Source organism: Callorhinchus milii, unplaced genomic scaffold (genome assembly GCF_018977255.1).
Source record: "Callorhinchus milii isolate IMCB2004 unplaced genomic scaffold, IMCB_Cmil_1.0 Scaffold1, whole genome shotgun sequence".
NCBI lineage: Eukaryota > Metazoa > Chordata > Chondrichthyes > Chimaeriformes > Callorhinchidae > Callorhinchus > Callorhinchus milii.
In genome coordinates, this window is record NW_024704742.1 from 77,428,794 (window position 1) to 77,441,896 (window position 13,103).

The window sequence follows — 13,103 nt, forward strand, 5'->3', positions numbered from 1 at the left end:
GGGGAAATTATTAAATGTTCCTCTTTAGAAGAGCTCCTCCACAGAGTGCCGTGTGAAGGGGGTAAATGAAGGTGAGTCAGTAATGTAATGGGAAACTCTTCTTAAAGGACCCATTGGGAGAGAACAAGCAACAGAGCAGATTAAAACAGTTAAACAGATTGTAAATTACTGTATAAAAAGGTTACTGGATGCCTACATTTACATACTTGTAGATCTTGATTTGAAAAAAATATAGTCTGTTAAGTCAACAGTTGACTGACCTGACTGAGAAAGTTTAGAACTTAAAGGAACCCAAATTCTCAGACTGTTGCAATTGCTGTTTTAAGGCTATGTACAGAGCAAAGCTTTGACCACAACAACCTTATTTCTTATTATTTTTCTATCTTCAGTCATCTCAGCAAGAAGCCCACCTCCTCCTTCACCGCTCCACTTTTCACCGGGCTCCATTCTCCCTCCTGCACCCGGTAGTTACTTCTCACACCCAACAATCAGATACCCACCACATCTTACCCCTCAGGACACTACGAAGAATTTCGTACAACTTGGCTGTGGCCCGTCCAACCCACAAACAAGCCAGGTCAGTGTCTCATTGCCGAATTAGAATAAGGTTATTATTTTACAATGTTATGTGTTTCGGATGGAAACAGAGAGTAAAATGCATTTTGTTATTGCTATGAGTCACGAGGATACAACAAAAACTGGTGGTAAAGAATAATACAGATCAAACATACTCTCTTCTGAATCATGTTTTATTTTTAATGTCATCATTTAAATAGGCTGTAATAAATTAATCCTTGCTTTTATCAAGCCATCGAAAAGTCAAATTGCATCACAGGATTTCTTGTAGAGTATCGTGAGTGTATTTTGTAGGTGAATGGAGCAGCCAGTTTGCATGCAGCATTGTCCCACAACAACAGTGAAGTGAATTAACAGTTTTCATCTGGAGATTTGCTGGCCAGGATACTGGGAGAAATTCCCTAAGTGCTGTGTATTACCAAAAGTGACATACAGAAATGTTGATACAAGTGGAAAATTTAGGTTAAAAGAATTTAGGTTAGGTTGAAGGTCAAGTCCAGAGTTCCTCAATGCACTGGTCTTCTATACCATTATTGGTATTTCATAATATCGGTACTTAATTGTGCCTTCAAAATACTGAATAAATAAACAACTTTACAATTGTTCTTTATTGTCTTTCACCTGGTTAGTTTGGGTGAAATTCAATCGGGGGGAAAATAATTGTTTTTGAAAAGTGAATTTGCCGATTTTAATTGTTTGCTTATGATGGTGAGTGTGTGAGCACACTTCAGAGCACTGCAGACGCCAGGAGTACATGTGCAGTGTGATCCCTCTCAGGTGAGCGGATTCGAGGAATACAGTCAAAAATGACAACAATAGTAACAGATTGCATTTATATTGCATGTTTCACGTTGGGAAGATGTCCCAGGGCACATCCCATTGTATCAGGAGTACATTCTTGATGCGAGAAAAACTGAGCTGTGAACTGAGAAAAGCCAACCAATCCAGACAGGTGATCAGTGAATCCAGGTGCCTGTTAAGACATGTCTTACAGTCATTGAATCAGCTGTGTGGGTGCGGACACTTGTTCATTATGAAAGAGGGATCCTTCTGGCCCATGACTTTAAATGGTTTCAAGAAACCAGCAGCGGGAGGAAAGAAACCGCCTCCCAAACTGTAGCAGCTGCTGCAAGGAACACAAAGATCCTTACAGACCCTTAAATCTTTCAACCAGTGTTAATATGCACACTCACATTTCAGCCACTTGTGCATATTAGGATTTCAAAGGCACTCCTGTTTATTCAGTGGTCTCTACTCTGCCGTTAAGCTTGCAGTTTGTGACGACTTGTGTATTTTGTGATTATTTGATTGCTGTTGGGAAATCTGCTCTAAATGCAACTTGACGCTGTTTAGCTTTTAAGACACTGCACAGTCGTATTCATTTTGCTGATCATTTTTGTTCCTGGATAAATTACAAGAACCTTCTGCTTAATCTTACAGCCTAGTGCTGTTTGCAGTTTAATGTCTTCTGCTTTTCAAATGGTTCATTTTTCCCAGTTAGGTGGTTAAAAGATACAAATCATCTGAGCCCACATTTTTAATGCTTATCCAAGTCAACGCTCTTTATCTGAATCCTTTATACATGCAGCATAAATAAAGGATACTTAAAAGCTGGTTCTTTTCGAGAAGTGCAGAAAACCTGTTTCCAAATTAAAACTTTGTTTTCACAATTCTGCATGATCTTAAAATTTTAGTCTAAACAGAGACTAGTTAGAAATTAAGATATACGATTATAATCTGATAAAATAGTTTTATATGCTGAGCAGACAGATCCCAGAGAAGGCTAGGGAACGGAATAGTACCAATGTTTTTTTTTAGGCAACTAGATGGAATTTGGGTGCTCTGATGAAATGGCCACAGGAATCTGGGCAAAATAGCATAAGACTAGAAAAGTCCGCTTAAAGAGTGAAGTTGGAGGTTAGCAGTAAGACAAGAATAACGTGTGAGATGCCTGTCGTTTTACTCAAAATGATCTTCAGAAAGACCCTGGGAAAAAGCTTGCAAAGAGGCTTGTAGGAGCCAGGTTTGATGGTTGTACTCACAGTGGGGTCTAGCATACATTATTCACTAATGCACTGCACTTGTATTCCCTTCTTACAATGAGAAGAAAGCCCGCCATAAGCACTCAACAAAATGTTGGCTGGCAATAATGAACAGTACAGTGTTAAAATCCCAGTAACTTATTTTCTTGAACAGAAAACATTTGAGGACACAGGAACGCCACCAAAAGTCACAAGAGGGTTACATAGTTAAATCTATTCAATATAGCTTTATAACTGATGTAATTAGAAGGAGCGACAGGAGGAAATTATGAAGGATGAGTTAAATATCTCCAATTGTTGAATGGCAAACTGCCATTGAATTTTCTGCTAGCCTGGCCGTTCCTCATTTCCTATAAAACTTTATTAAAATATTTCATAAATTAACTCTAAATTAAGTCACTGTGCACAAAGGGGTGCCTCATAAACCCAGTAATCGTTGTTACTGCAACAGTCTGGGTAAGATTACATTTTTGAAGAAGAAAAAGGAAAACCAGATGGAGGTCAGGGGGTAAGGAGTTTCATTTAGCAACTCTTGTATTACAAGTAATAAAAATGGAGAAGCTAGATGGCTTATTAGCCAGTTTTATTGACAAATGGATTCTATTTTATGGTGCTTGTGATAATTCTACAGCTCAGAAACCCTGTGATTGACTGCACCAAAAACCCAAACTAGTCCTGCAAGTAACTATGGCTCTTAACAGGCCACACCGTGACTGCAGGCCCAAGTCACTCAGTAGTGAACTCACACCCATCGCACCTTTTGCGAGTGTGTTACGCGGAGTCTTTCATCCCAGTGAAACTTACACACAACTCAACTCCTGCCTGAGGCCGCTCTGCGAGAACTGTTTGAACCTCCTGCCACTGCCTTGTGTTTTATTATGTCTAGTCTGAGATTTATTTGATGAGGAGATGGGGAGCAGGAGTTGCTTAATGGTGCAGTGTGAAAATAAACTATAAAAGGGTTCCTCCTGGATGGCTGAAGATTAAATGTAGTCAGCATAGTGATTTCACAACCTACAAACTGAAGTTCATCTCAGTTTTCACAAACAAATATGCCACAAGACCCAAGTTGGATTTTACTGAAGCAGAGACACACAGATGTGTTGTCTGGTCTTGTCAATACTTAACTTGAACAACCTGTCTCTGGACGTGATACCAGAGTAGCAAATTAAATCACTTGCATTTCAGCACATTCATTGTGTCGGGCAGATGTAGGCTTGGCACAACATTTGTAAATCTGGTTTGATTTACACTGTACTTTTAAGAGCAATTTTATCGAAGCTCCTGAACCGTGGAGGTAAACATTGCGAGACGTAACTGCACTGTAGACTAACATGGGTGATAATTGTCAACAACAGAAATCAATGTTAAGCTAACTCAGAATTCAAACCAGCTGCTCTGCAGGCTCCGTTTGTATCTAACTATTGTGATTAAGTTGGATCGATAGCCAGTGGATAATTACCAACTAGTCTCTGCTGCATTTATGCAATACAATGCAATTTACATTTATACAGCGCCTTTCATGTCTGAAGGATATTACAGTTTAGGCTGACACTCCAATATGGTGCTGTGGGAGCATTGTATTATTGGAGGTGTCCGTCCTTCAGATCAGGTGTTAAATTGAGGACCCATCTGCCTTCAGGTGGACGTTAAAGATCTCATGACACTATTCGAATAGAGAAGGGAGTTTCTCCTGGCGTCCTGGTCAACAATTCCCCCAGATGAAATTGGTCATTCATTTCACAGTTGTTTGTGGGACATTGTTGTGTGCAAATTGGCTGCAATGTATGCCTACAAACACAGTCACTACATGTCACAGTAAAATCCTATGAAGCGCTTTGAAATGTTTCAATGACAGATAAGGTGCTATATGAAATGCAAATATTGGTGGTATGATAGAGCCTGAATCTGAGATCAGTACCCCGTTGAATTACCTTGAATACTGAGAATGTTAATTTAATTATTTACCACAGGTACATGTGTGAACTGTTAACTAAAATAACAATCCTTGCATTTTATGTGAGAGATTGTTAGACAAGACTCCACGAGAAACACGCTTCTCTTTTCAAATTTTACCATCGGATCTTTTGCGTCCACCTGAACAGACAGACAGGACCTTGGTTTAGGATCTCATCTGGAAGATGGCACCTCCAGCATTGCAGAGCACCTCACAACTGCACTGGTCTGCATTGGAGTGTCAGCCTAGACTGTGAGCTCACAGTGAGCCTGAACCCACTACCTTTTGATTCAGCGACAAGAGTGCTACCAACTGAGTCAGTCTGACATTTATTTTAACCCAGCACATTTCCTTAGATGAAAATATTTCTAGTGTAAAATAGGCGTCACATTTAAATTAAATGGGCACCTGCTAATAGAAACCATAGCGCCACCATAATGGTAATAGACACTTCTGTGTTGTGGTAAGTACAATCGCTCTGTTGTGTGCATTGTTCCAGCATGAAATTGCAGTTTACTCTCAGAAGATTTTTAACTCTGTTTTAATATTCTAATCACGAGCCCACTTGGTGTTTGGAAGTTGCCTCTGCAAAAGTTTTAAGTTTGTTCTCTGTGGAGATAAGGAGCACGTTGACATTTCACAGCTGAATGAATCTTCCTTCTAATTTCCCTCCCTTCTTCCTGTTTTCTTTTTCTCCCTCCCTCTCTCCTAGCACCTCTTCAGTCAAATTAATCAACCGATCATTATTAGGCGGGGTTGCTGCAGGTTACATGAGTTAATGAGTTCCATAGTTACAGGTTGGGACTTGCCAGCCATCTTTGAAAGGCACAAATATTACCGTGATTGTTAAATTGAAAAAAGTTCATTTGAATTTCAGCAGTGTTAATATCCCTTCTGATATATACAATGCGGGCCTGGTTTCTGGTTCAATTGTGAAAGCCATCTTATTCCACTTTTCTTGATAAATATTATTTCTTAAACAAAGAAGTTTTCTTTATTTGATTTCATTATTCCCCAAGGTTACACAATTCCTGAAAGTTTTTGAAAGTACAGTGTTGGTGTCTCCTTAAATGTCCGCTAGACAACCCTTGAAGGCTGAGCAGAGTTTGGGGAATCTACACAGGCAAGGTTGACAGATGTAGAGGCTACCAATAAGGGGAGGAAGAAATCTGGAGAAGAATCTATCTCCCGTGTTTAATATTATGAATTCAGCTGAAGAAAAAGATTTAAGATTTATACAAATTTATTTATTTAGCCAAAGATCTAAGAAAAAGATTGTTTAAATCGTTAAAAATAGAAGTGGTTAAAATTAAGATGTAGATGTATTCTAAGTCGTTTAGCTAGTGTAGCACATCTTACCATATTCACTAACAATGAAGAAAATTACTGGCGTCCAACTGATGCCCTGACCTGACATTTTTTCCTTAATTGAAGATGCTTAAAATGGAAACCAATTCTTAGCCTGTTGTTTCTATGTTAACTGTGTAAAACTATGCTGCAGCATGCTGAATTTGTGTTTCTTTTCCCCCCCTACACAGCCTAACAGTAGTGGGCAAGTAGTGGGCAAAGGGCCTGGTCACTTTACTTCAGTGCTGGCTCCCTCACCCCATCACGGCATGCCCAGACCAGTGACTCTAGCCATGTCTTCAGACACTAAACCTGTCACTACATCAACTGAAGGTGAGGTAACATTATTTCCTTCAGACAGTAAGTATTGTTAAATAGATGAGTCGCTGCCCTGTGCTTGTATTGAATCCTTTAAAACCCACTGCAATAATAATAAATAATAATAATAACCCTTGCATTTTGATATAGCGCCTTATCATTTCACAGTCTCAAAACGCTTCACAGAATATACTGTAAAGTGAATTGACTGTATATTTTGTGGGTGAAATGGGGCAGCCAATTGCGCACAGCAAGAGAGGTATATAAAATGATTGTTTCCTTTGCCCCTTCCTCAGAATGAAGTTGCTTTGGGCACAGCAATTTTTCTCTGTGCTCTTCTATGTCATTGTCGTTTCTCCCCTTATTCTCTCTATATCGGGTTAGGACAACGCAAACAAAAACTTCCCTGCCGTTCTGAAAAGGTAAAGGGTTTAGAGTATCAAACGAAGCACCTTCCAGCTCTTACGAACTTGAGATGGACTTCAGTAAAATTAACTCATTGTCTCATGAAGAATTTGGCAGGGTGGAGCCAACTATCAGTACACTTGAGTTTTTGATTTAATGGAATAAAAAAAACAATATCGATACATCAGTTGCATTAAATTTGATTTGCAAGAGCTGTGACTTTCAGTTTTGAACAGTTCCGGGACTTGATTGATGGCGGCAGATTTGGGGGGGTCCAGTGCACTGAGACAGTGTTAATGATCCAAATCAGATGTGCTGGAACGTGCTGGGATTGGCCGTCTCTCTCGGCAAACACTGTGGTTAAACTGCCACAGTGTGCTGCGTATCTCTCTCCCCGGGTGAAGTTAACAAAGGCTTGCTAATGTGTTTCGTGGGAGACTGTCAGCAATGAAACGGGAGAACAATATCTTCTTTTGAAAGAGCCTCCAGACAGCTGCGACTTGTGCGCTAATTGATTTGCCGTGCCTCTGCAGCCTCTCAGCTGTTCAAACCCGTATCTGCTCACGCATCCAATACAGGTAGTAGCTGCCACTGAACTTGCACCTCAAGGTGAGCTTGCTCACACCGAGCAGCACCACATCAGCATTTCATTTCGCTTTTACATTCAGGGGATAAGATGACCACAGTGACTGTGACTTTGACCTGGAGGTCAAAGTAATAACAGTAAGAAGAAGAATCCATGCATTTGAAATAGGGACTCATCACATCATCGAAACGTCTCAGAATGCTTCAAAGGATTTATTGTAAAGTGTAGTTACTGGATTTTTTAGGTGAAGGCAGCAGCCAATTTCATAGAATCGTAGAAAATTATTGCACAGAAGGAGGCCATTCGACCCACCATGCCTGTGCCAGCTCTTTGGAAGAGCTATCCAATCAGTCCCACTCCCTCGTTCTTTCCCCATATCCTTACAAATATTTCCTCTTCAAATACCTATCCAATTCCCTTTTAAAAGTTGTTATTGAATCTGTTTCCACCACCCTGTCAGGCAATGCATTCCAGATCATAACAGCTCTCTGTAAAAAAAATTCTCTTCATCTCCCCTCTCGTTCTTTTGCCATCTTGAATCTATGTCCCCTGGTTACCAACCCACCTAATAGTGGAAACAGTTTCTCCCTATCTACTCTATCAAAACCCCTCATAATTTTGAGCACCTGTATTAAATCTCCCCTTAACCTGCTCTGCTCCAAGGAGATCAATCCCAGTTTCTCTAGTCTCTCCACATAACTAAAATTCCTCATCGCTGATACCATTCTGGTAAATCTCCTCTGCATTCTGCACAGCAAAGTCCCACAAGCAGTCAATGAAGCTTCTTAACCAATCTCAGATGACAAGATTAGTTTGGATGAAGAAGGCCCTTCGGCCTATTTGATCTAGTCTTCCCAGAATACCCACTCTACCATCTTCCCATCAAAGCATCAAACTGATTTTTAAGTAGGACCAATGCACTGGTCTCCACTACCCTCTGGCGGATTGCTGGCCAGGCGACTGGGAGAAACTTCCTTCTCTTTTCAAATAGTGCCATGAGATCTTTACTATCTACCTGAACAATCAAATAGGATCGTGGTTTAATGTCCCATCTGAAGGAGGGCACCTCCAACAAACCAATGCAAGTCCTGACATGAGGCTTGAACCCACAACACCTGATTCAGGTGAGAGTGCTACCAACTGAGCCAAGCTGACACACAAATCCATCATTAAATATACCTCTATACTTAGCATCAGGAATAACCGGACCTAATAAAGTATGCTTCCATTTCTTAATTCTTTTTCTCAAAATGTGCAATTTCACAACATTAAACTGCATCTGCCTCCTATCTGCCCATTCGGCTGAGCGATCTGTCTCCGGAGGATCAACTCAGACAGACAAAAGTTAAAATATAAAAAATGAAAGAAAACCATGCCAAAAATCTGCCCTCACTTTCTGATGTTCCAATGATGCAGACTTTCTAAAGGAAAACCTGAAGAATCGCTTTCCATCCTGTATAGTGGAGTCCTGTAGCTCAGTGGTTAGAGCACTCGCTTTGCAAGCGAGAAACCTGAGTTCAATTCCAGGCAGGGCGAAACCTTGGGCAAGTTTCCTTACTCCACACGCCTAATAATAATCCCTCCAAAAACAAAACAATAATTAATTGGTCATTTTCAATCTACGACTGTTTGTGGGACATTGCTGTGCGCAATTGGCTGCCGCGTTCGCCCACAAATATACAGTCAATTCACTTTACAGTGTGTTCTGTGAAGCGCTTTGGGACGTCCTCCCGACGTGAAAAGCGCTATATCAAATGCAAGGATTATTATTATTATAGCACTGTACGTGTAAGAAGCCTGGATTTGCTGCACTTCATGGGGATCCTTAAACTGATGAACAAATATTCCAGGCCCCTACCCTTCGAAAAAATAAATAAACTGCAGCTGTAAAATCTGTTTGGGAAACTGGTTTCCTGAAAGAAATGTTCCCTGTTCCTCTTTCACCAGCACTTTGTATAAACAGTGGCAATCAAGCTTATAGACCATTGGTGTGCAACTTTTCTTTGAACTCTCAGATTGGATTGTAGCCTTCCCTGTGTTCTGAAGGCTGAAAATACCGTGTGTGCTGAAACTTGGGAATGTGATCCTGCAATGATAAAAAGATTGGCATATTCATTAAATGCATATATTTAGCATTGCACTGTAATAGAATAAGGTTCATTTGTTATATTTGACGAGCGGAACTTATATAGCAATTGATGATAAATGAGGGACTATAATACTGAGTGTGTTAATAATTTTGTGGTTATTTGGCTTTTCTGTAAGTGCACTTAGAGGTGGATTTGTCGAAAGGCCTTCTGCTGTGCAGCACCGTTGTAGGACCATTGCGGTCCATAAATTGTGTTTTAATGTAAAGGCTACACAATATAATGATAATAAATGTGTATTTCCTGTAATCTGAATTGCACTTTTTGTCTTTTAAACCAGTCTACACAGGGTCAGGCACATCCCCTGCCAACCGGCAATTTGTGGGAATCAGCTCACGGGATCCAACCTACCTACACCAGCAGCAGGTGGGCATGATTCTTCCTTCTCTTTGGCTAGATACAGTAACAGTCATGGTGCCTAGTTCTAATGGAGTTGCAGGTGATAATGAGAGGTCAAGTTACCATATCCTTTTCTAACATTTTGTGAAACCGTGAACAAACCCTAAAAAGCCCAGAGTATTTCTGTAACCTTGCTTCTGCCGTGAGTATTGATGTGTGTTCCACTAGCTGTGGTTCCTAATGAATTTCCAGGATAGGTAGCCATTTAGAACAGCACCATTTAATCATTGCGGTTCAAAGTGGCCTAGTCTTGCGATGGGATTCTTGCTACTTAAATGGCGGTGACACACATGCTAAAAAAATAGTTGCAGCTTCCATGGTGGCATAGTGAGCAGAGGTGTACTGCCCAGCACTTAAGACTGAAGGACCGGGCCATTGCAGGTTCGAATCCTGATCTGTATGGATTCACCAGAAGCAGCAGCTGGGCCAATGCAATTAACTTCAGGACTCTCTGGAGTGTGTGTTTGTGGACATTGTGCATAGAATCAGGCTCAGCTGCGTTGACTTGCTTCCCTTCCACACTTCTTCTCCTCACGCCCATTCCTGTCCCCGCCGTTGAATATCCTGCAAACACTCCCTGCGTAGGCTCACACATGAAGAATATTCACACTGCTAACTTTCAGGAAGATGACATGCAGAAGAATATGCCAGCATAAGACAGTGTATTCGGGAGAGTAGGAGGCTGGGAAAAATTAGCAGCGATCGGGAGAAAAAAATAAAAGTGTTTTAAAACTAGAATCCATCCAGTGAAACTAGAACTCTGTGCACGTTCTGGGAATCCATCCAGCTTTGGAATGGACCATTGAGCCTGTTTCGTTCATGGAACTCACCCTCCCTGTCCTCATTCAGTAAGCTTGGTTGCAAGTTTTACTCTTTAAATCTGGATTGGCCCAAGCTCCCTCATTGTGAAGAGTCATCTTCAACATGAGGGGAAATGGGCATCAAATTCCCATCTTGTGGAAGTGGCAAGTTTCCACACGGTGTTGCCAGCAATGATCATACCCCACACGCCCATCAGATTTATCGCATGGAAGTGAAGGACATTCCCGCTTGTCAACCAAACTAATCGTTTGCGGTGAGTGAAAAGTAAACTGGGCCGTTCACATGTCTGAATTATCACGTTAACAGCCGACAGCTGGATGCTGCTTCCCAGATTAAATTTTAAAGATGGTGTTAAGATCTCAGGGATCATTCACTTCCACAGAATAAACAAAGTGTCTCGTTGGTGAGTGAAAGGGGAAGGATGTTCTATTGCATTGCCACATGATCCTGAGTGCTAGAATTCAGGGTGTCCCTATCATTGAGCCTTACATCACATTAGACAGAAGAGGGGGTGGAGGTTTTTGCAAAATGTCTGCATTTTTGGCAGCTTCTGACCTGAGCAGCACCAAATTAAAGAAACGAAGGAAAGACCAAGAGATATCTCATGTGTAGCTTCCTTCGCAGTACTGAGGATTTTGTGGCAGTTCAGTATAATGCCCTTAATCTTTACTCAGATTGTTACAAAGTGGCAGCTAACCTGTGGAGCTTGTGCATCTAATGAGAGATTACCAATAATTCCTCCTCTCTTGTCCCTTCTCTTGTTGAATGCTGCAAACGGTGTCCAGTGATCAGATAAAAATCACAGTGGTGTGTGATGCTGTTGTGGGTGCAGTTTGACAGTTGATATTGGTGGAATTTATCCCTACGACCAAAATATTTTTTTTCAAAAACAGACAGAAGTTTAAACCTCCTTTTGTTAAATGTAATTGAGTAGGAATACTGGGTGATATGCACTGTCTTGTTAAATTGATTTGATTGATAGCCTCAACTTGCAGTTGGCAACACAGTGCAATAGCATGTATGTCCGTTATTGCTTAACCAATGTGTCTTTGCCAGGAGAACCCTCAGAGTGCTCATTTCTGAACATCTGTGCCCAACCACTAAAGCCACAAAGTAATAATTAGTGGTTTTTCCTCTCCATCGCTCTTTGTCATATTTATTTGTAGTCATTCCTGGTTTCCTCCTCAATAACAAACATTTCATTAATAACATTTGTATTTAAACAGACCCCTTTATTTAAAAGAATAATTTGTCACATTCAACTGGAAACATTTGCATTAGAATTTTACGGAATACAACCAAATCAACAGGTTCAGCAAAAGTGAGTGGTGATCGATCCTGAGGCAGAAACTACTGCAAGTCACTGACTTTCAGGGACTTTGATTGAGTCAATAATGTCAGACTGAAGGTTCCTCAGCCACCCAGTTGTAAAACTACAAGGAACAAAACTTCCATTGTGGAATTGGTCTCGGATTCGCAAATGTGCTAGGAGTTGAGGACATTTCTGAGATTTCCCAGTCTGTCCCCAGCTTCCCTACTCCCCGCCACCACCACCTCGATTTGAACTTGATTTGAATCCAGTGTATCTATAGACAGTTCTCACTCCTTTCACTGACATTCGGTACCCACAGTGGTCAAGAACAGAACTGTTCTGGACAATCCATGCTGCCATTGCTGTGCCGTTTTTTCACAAACTCCATCAACTGTGGTCTCGTGTGCAAAAGTTCAAGGCAAAATGTGATCCGATTACATTCTGGCAAGAACTGCTTTGTGCTCAGCTCCTGGGATTCAATGCGCAATTGAGGATAGTCCAACATATCAATGCCTTTCTTAATTTCCCTCTTGCTCAGAACAACCCAATTCTTTCCAGAACATCAATTATACACAACAAATACAAAGCAACTATGGTATTACAAATCCCAGTATGAAGGGCTTTTTTAAAAAAAAATGTAACCCTAGAATAATATATACACAATGTATCAGAAGCTTAAACCTCAATAAGTTAAACCTACAGTGAGAGGTATCACATTTAATGCCTGTTCTCACTCAGTGTGCAGTAACTGTTGAGTACACTAGTTTACACTTTTCTTTTCCTAGTTAACAAAAACTATAATTTTCAATAAGTAATCTATCTTTTCTCGTTCCCCCCCCTCCCCAACAATCTCTTCATCTACTTGTAAACTGAGCATTGCCAAAAGATCTGTGAGTTTGGAAACCCAGTGGTTTGGTTTGCCTGTCTTGGATTCCGAGGTTTAAGAACACATATTCGGCCCATCAATCCCACTCCTTGTATAGCCACACAAATCAACCTAATCATTGACATCCACTCTACCCCCTGCATTGCATTGAATAGCTAATCCCAAAGATTATTGAGCAAACTTTCCAGAATCTTTATCTATCCTCCATTCTACAATTCAACTGTTGTGCCCAAACCTCCGTGTTCATACGAACAACATGAAAGCCTCTGCAGTTGCTTTTTGTCTTTATCGGTCAAATTTCAGAAA

The 13,103-nt window shown here is 40.7% G+C and overlaps 1 protein-coding gene across 6 annotated transcripts in view; it reads left to right on the forward strand.

Annotated features, from left to right (window-relative positions):
- Positions 1–13,103, forward strand: part of LOC103177698 (nuclear factor 1 B-type) — a 182,769-nt gene that overhangs the window by 126,983 nt on the left and 42,683 nt on the right. For all 6 annotated transcript variants that reach the window (XM_042332364.1, XM_042332358.1, XM_007891993.2 and 3 more), the window contains 3 exons: positions 390–577; positions 6,114–6,255; positions 9,659–9,744. In XM_042332364.1, coding sequence (XP_042188298.1) covers positions 390–577; positions 6,114–6,255; positions 9,659–9,744 — 416 coding nt within the window. The remainder of the gene's footprint in view (positions 1–389; positions 578–6,113; positions 6,256–9,658; positions 9,745–13,103) is intronic.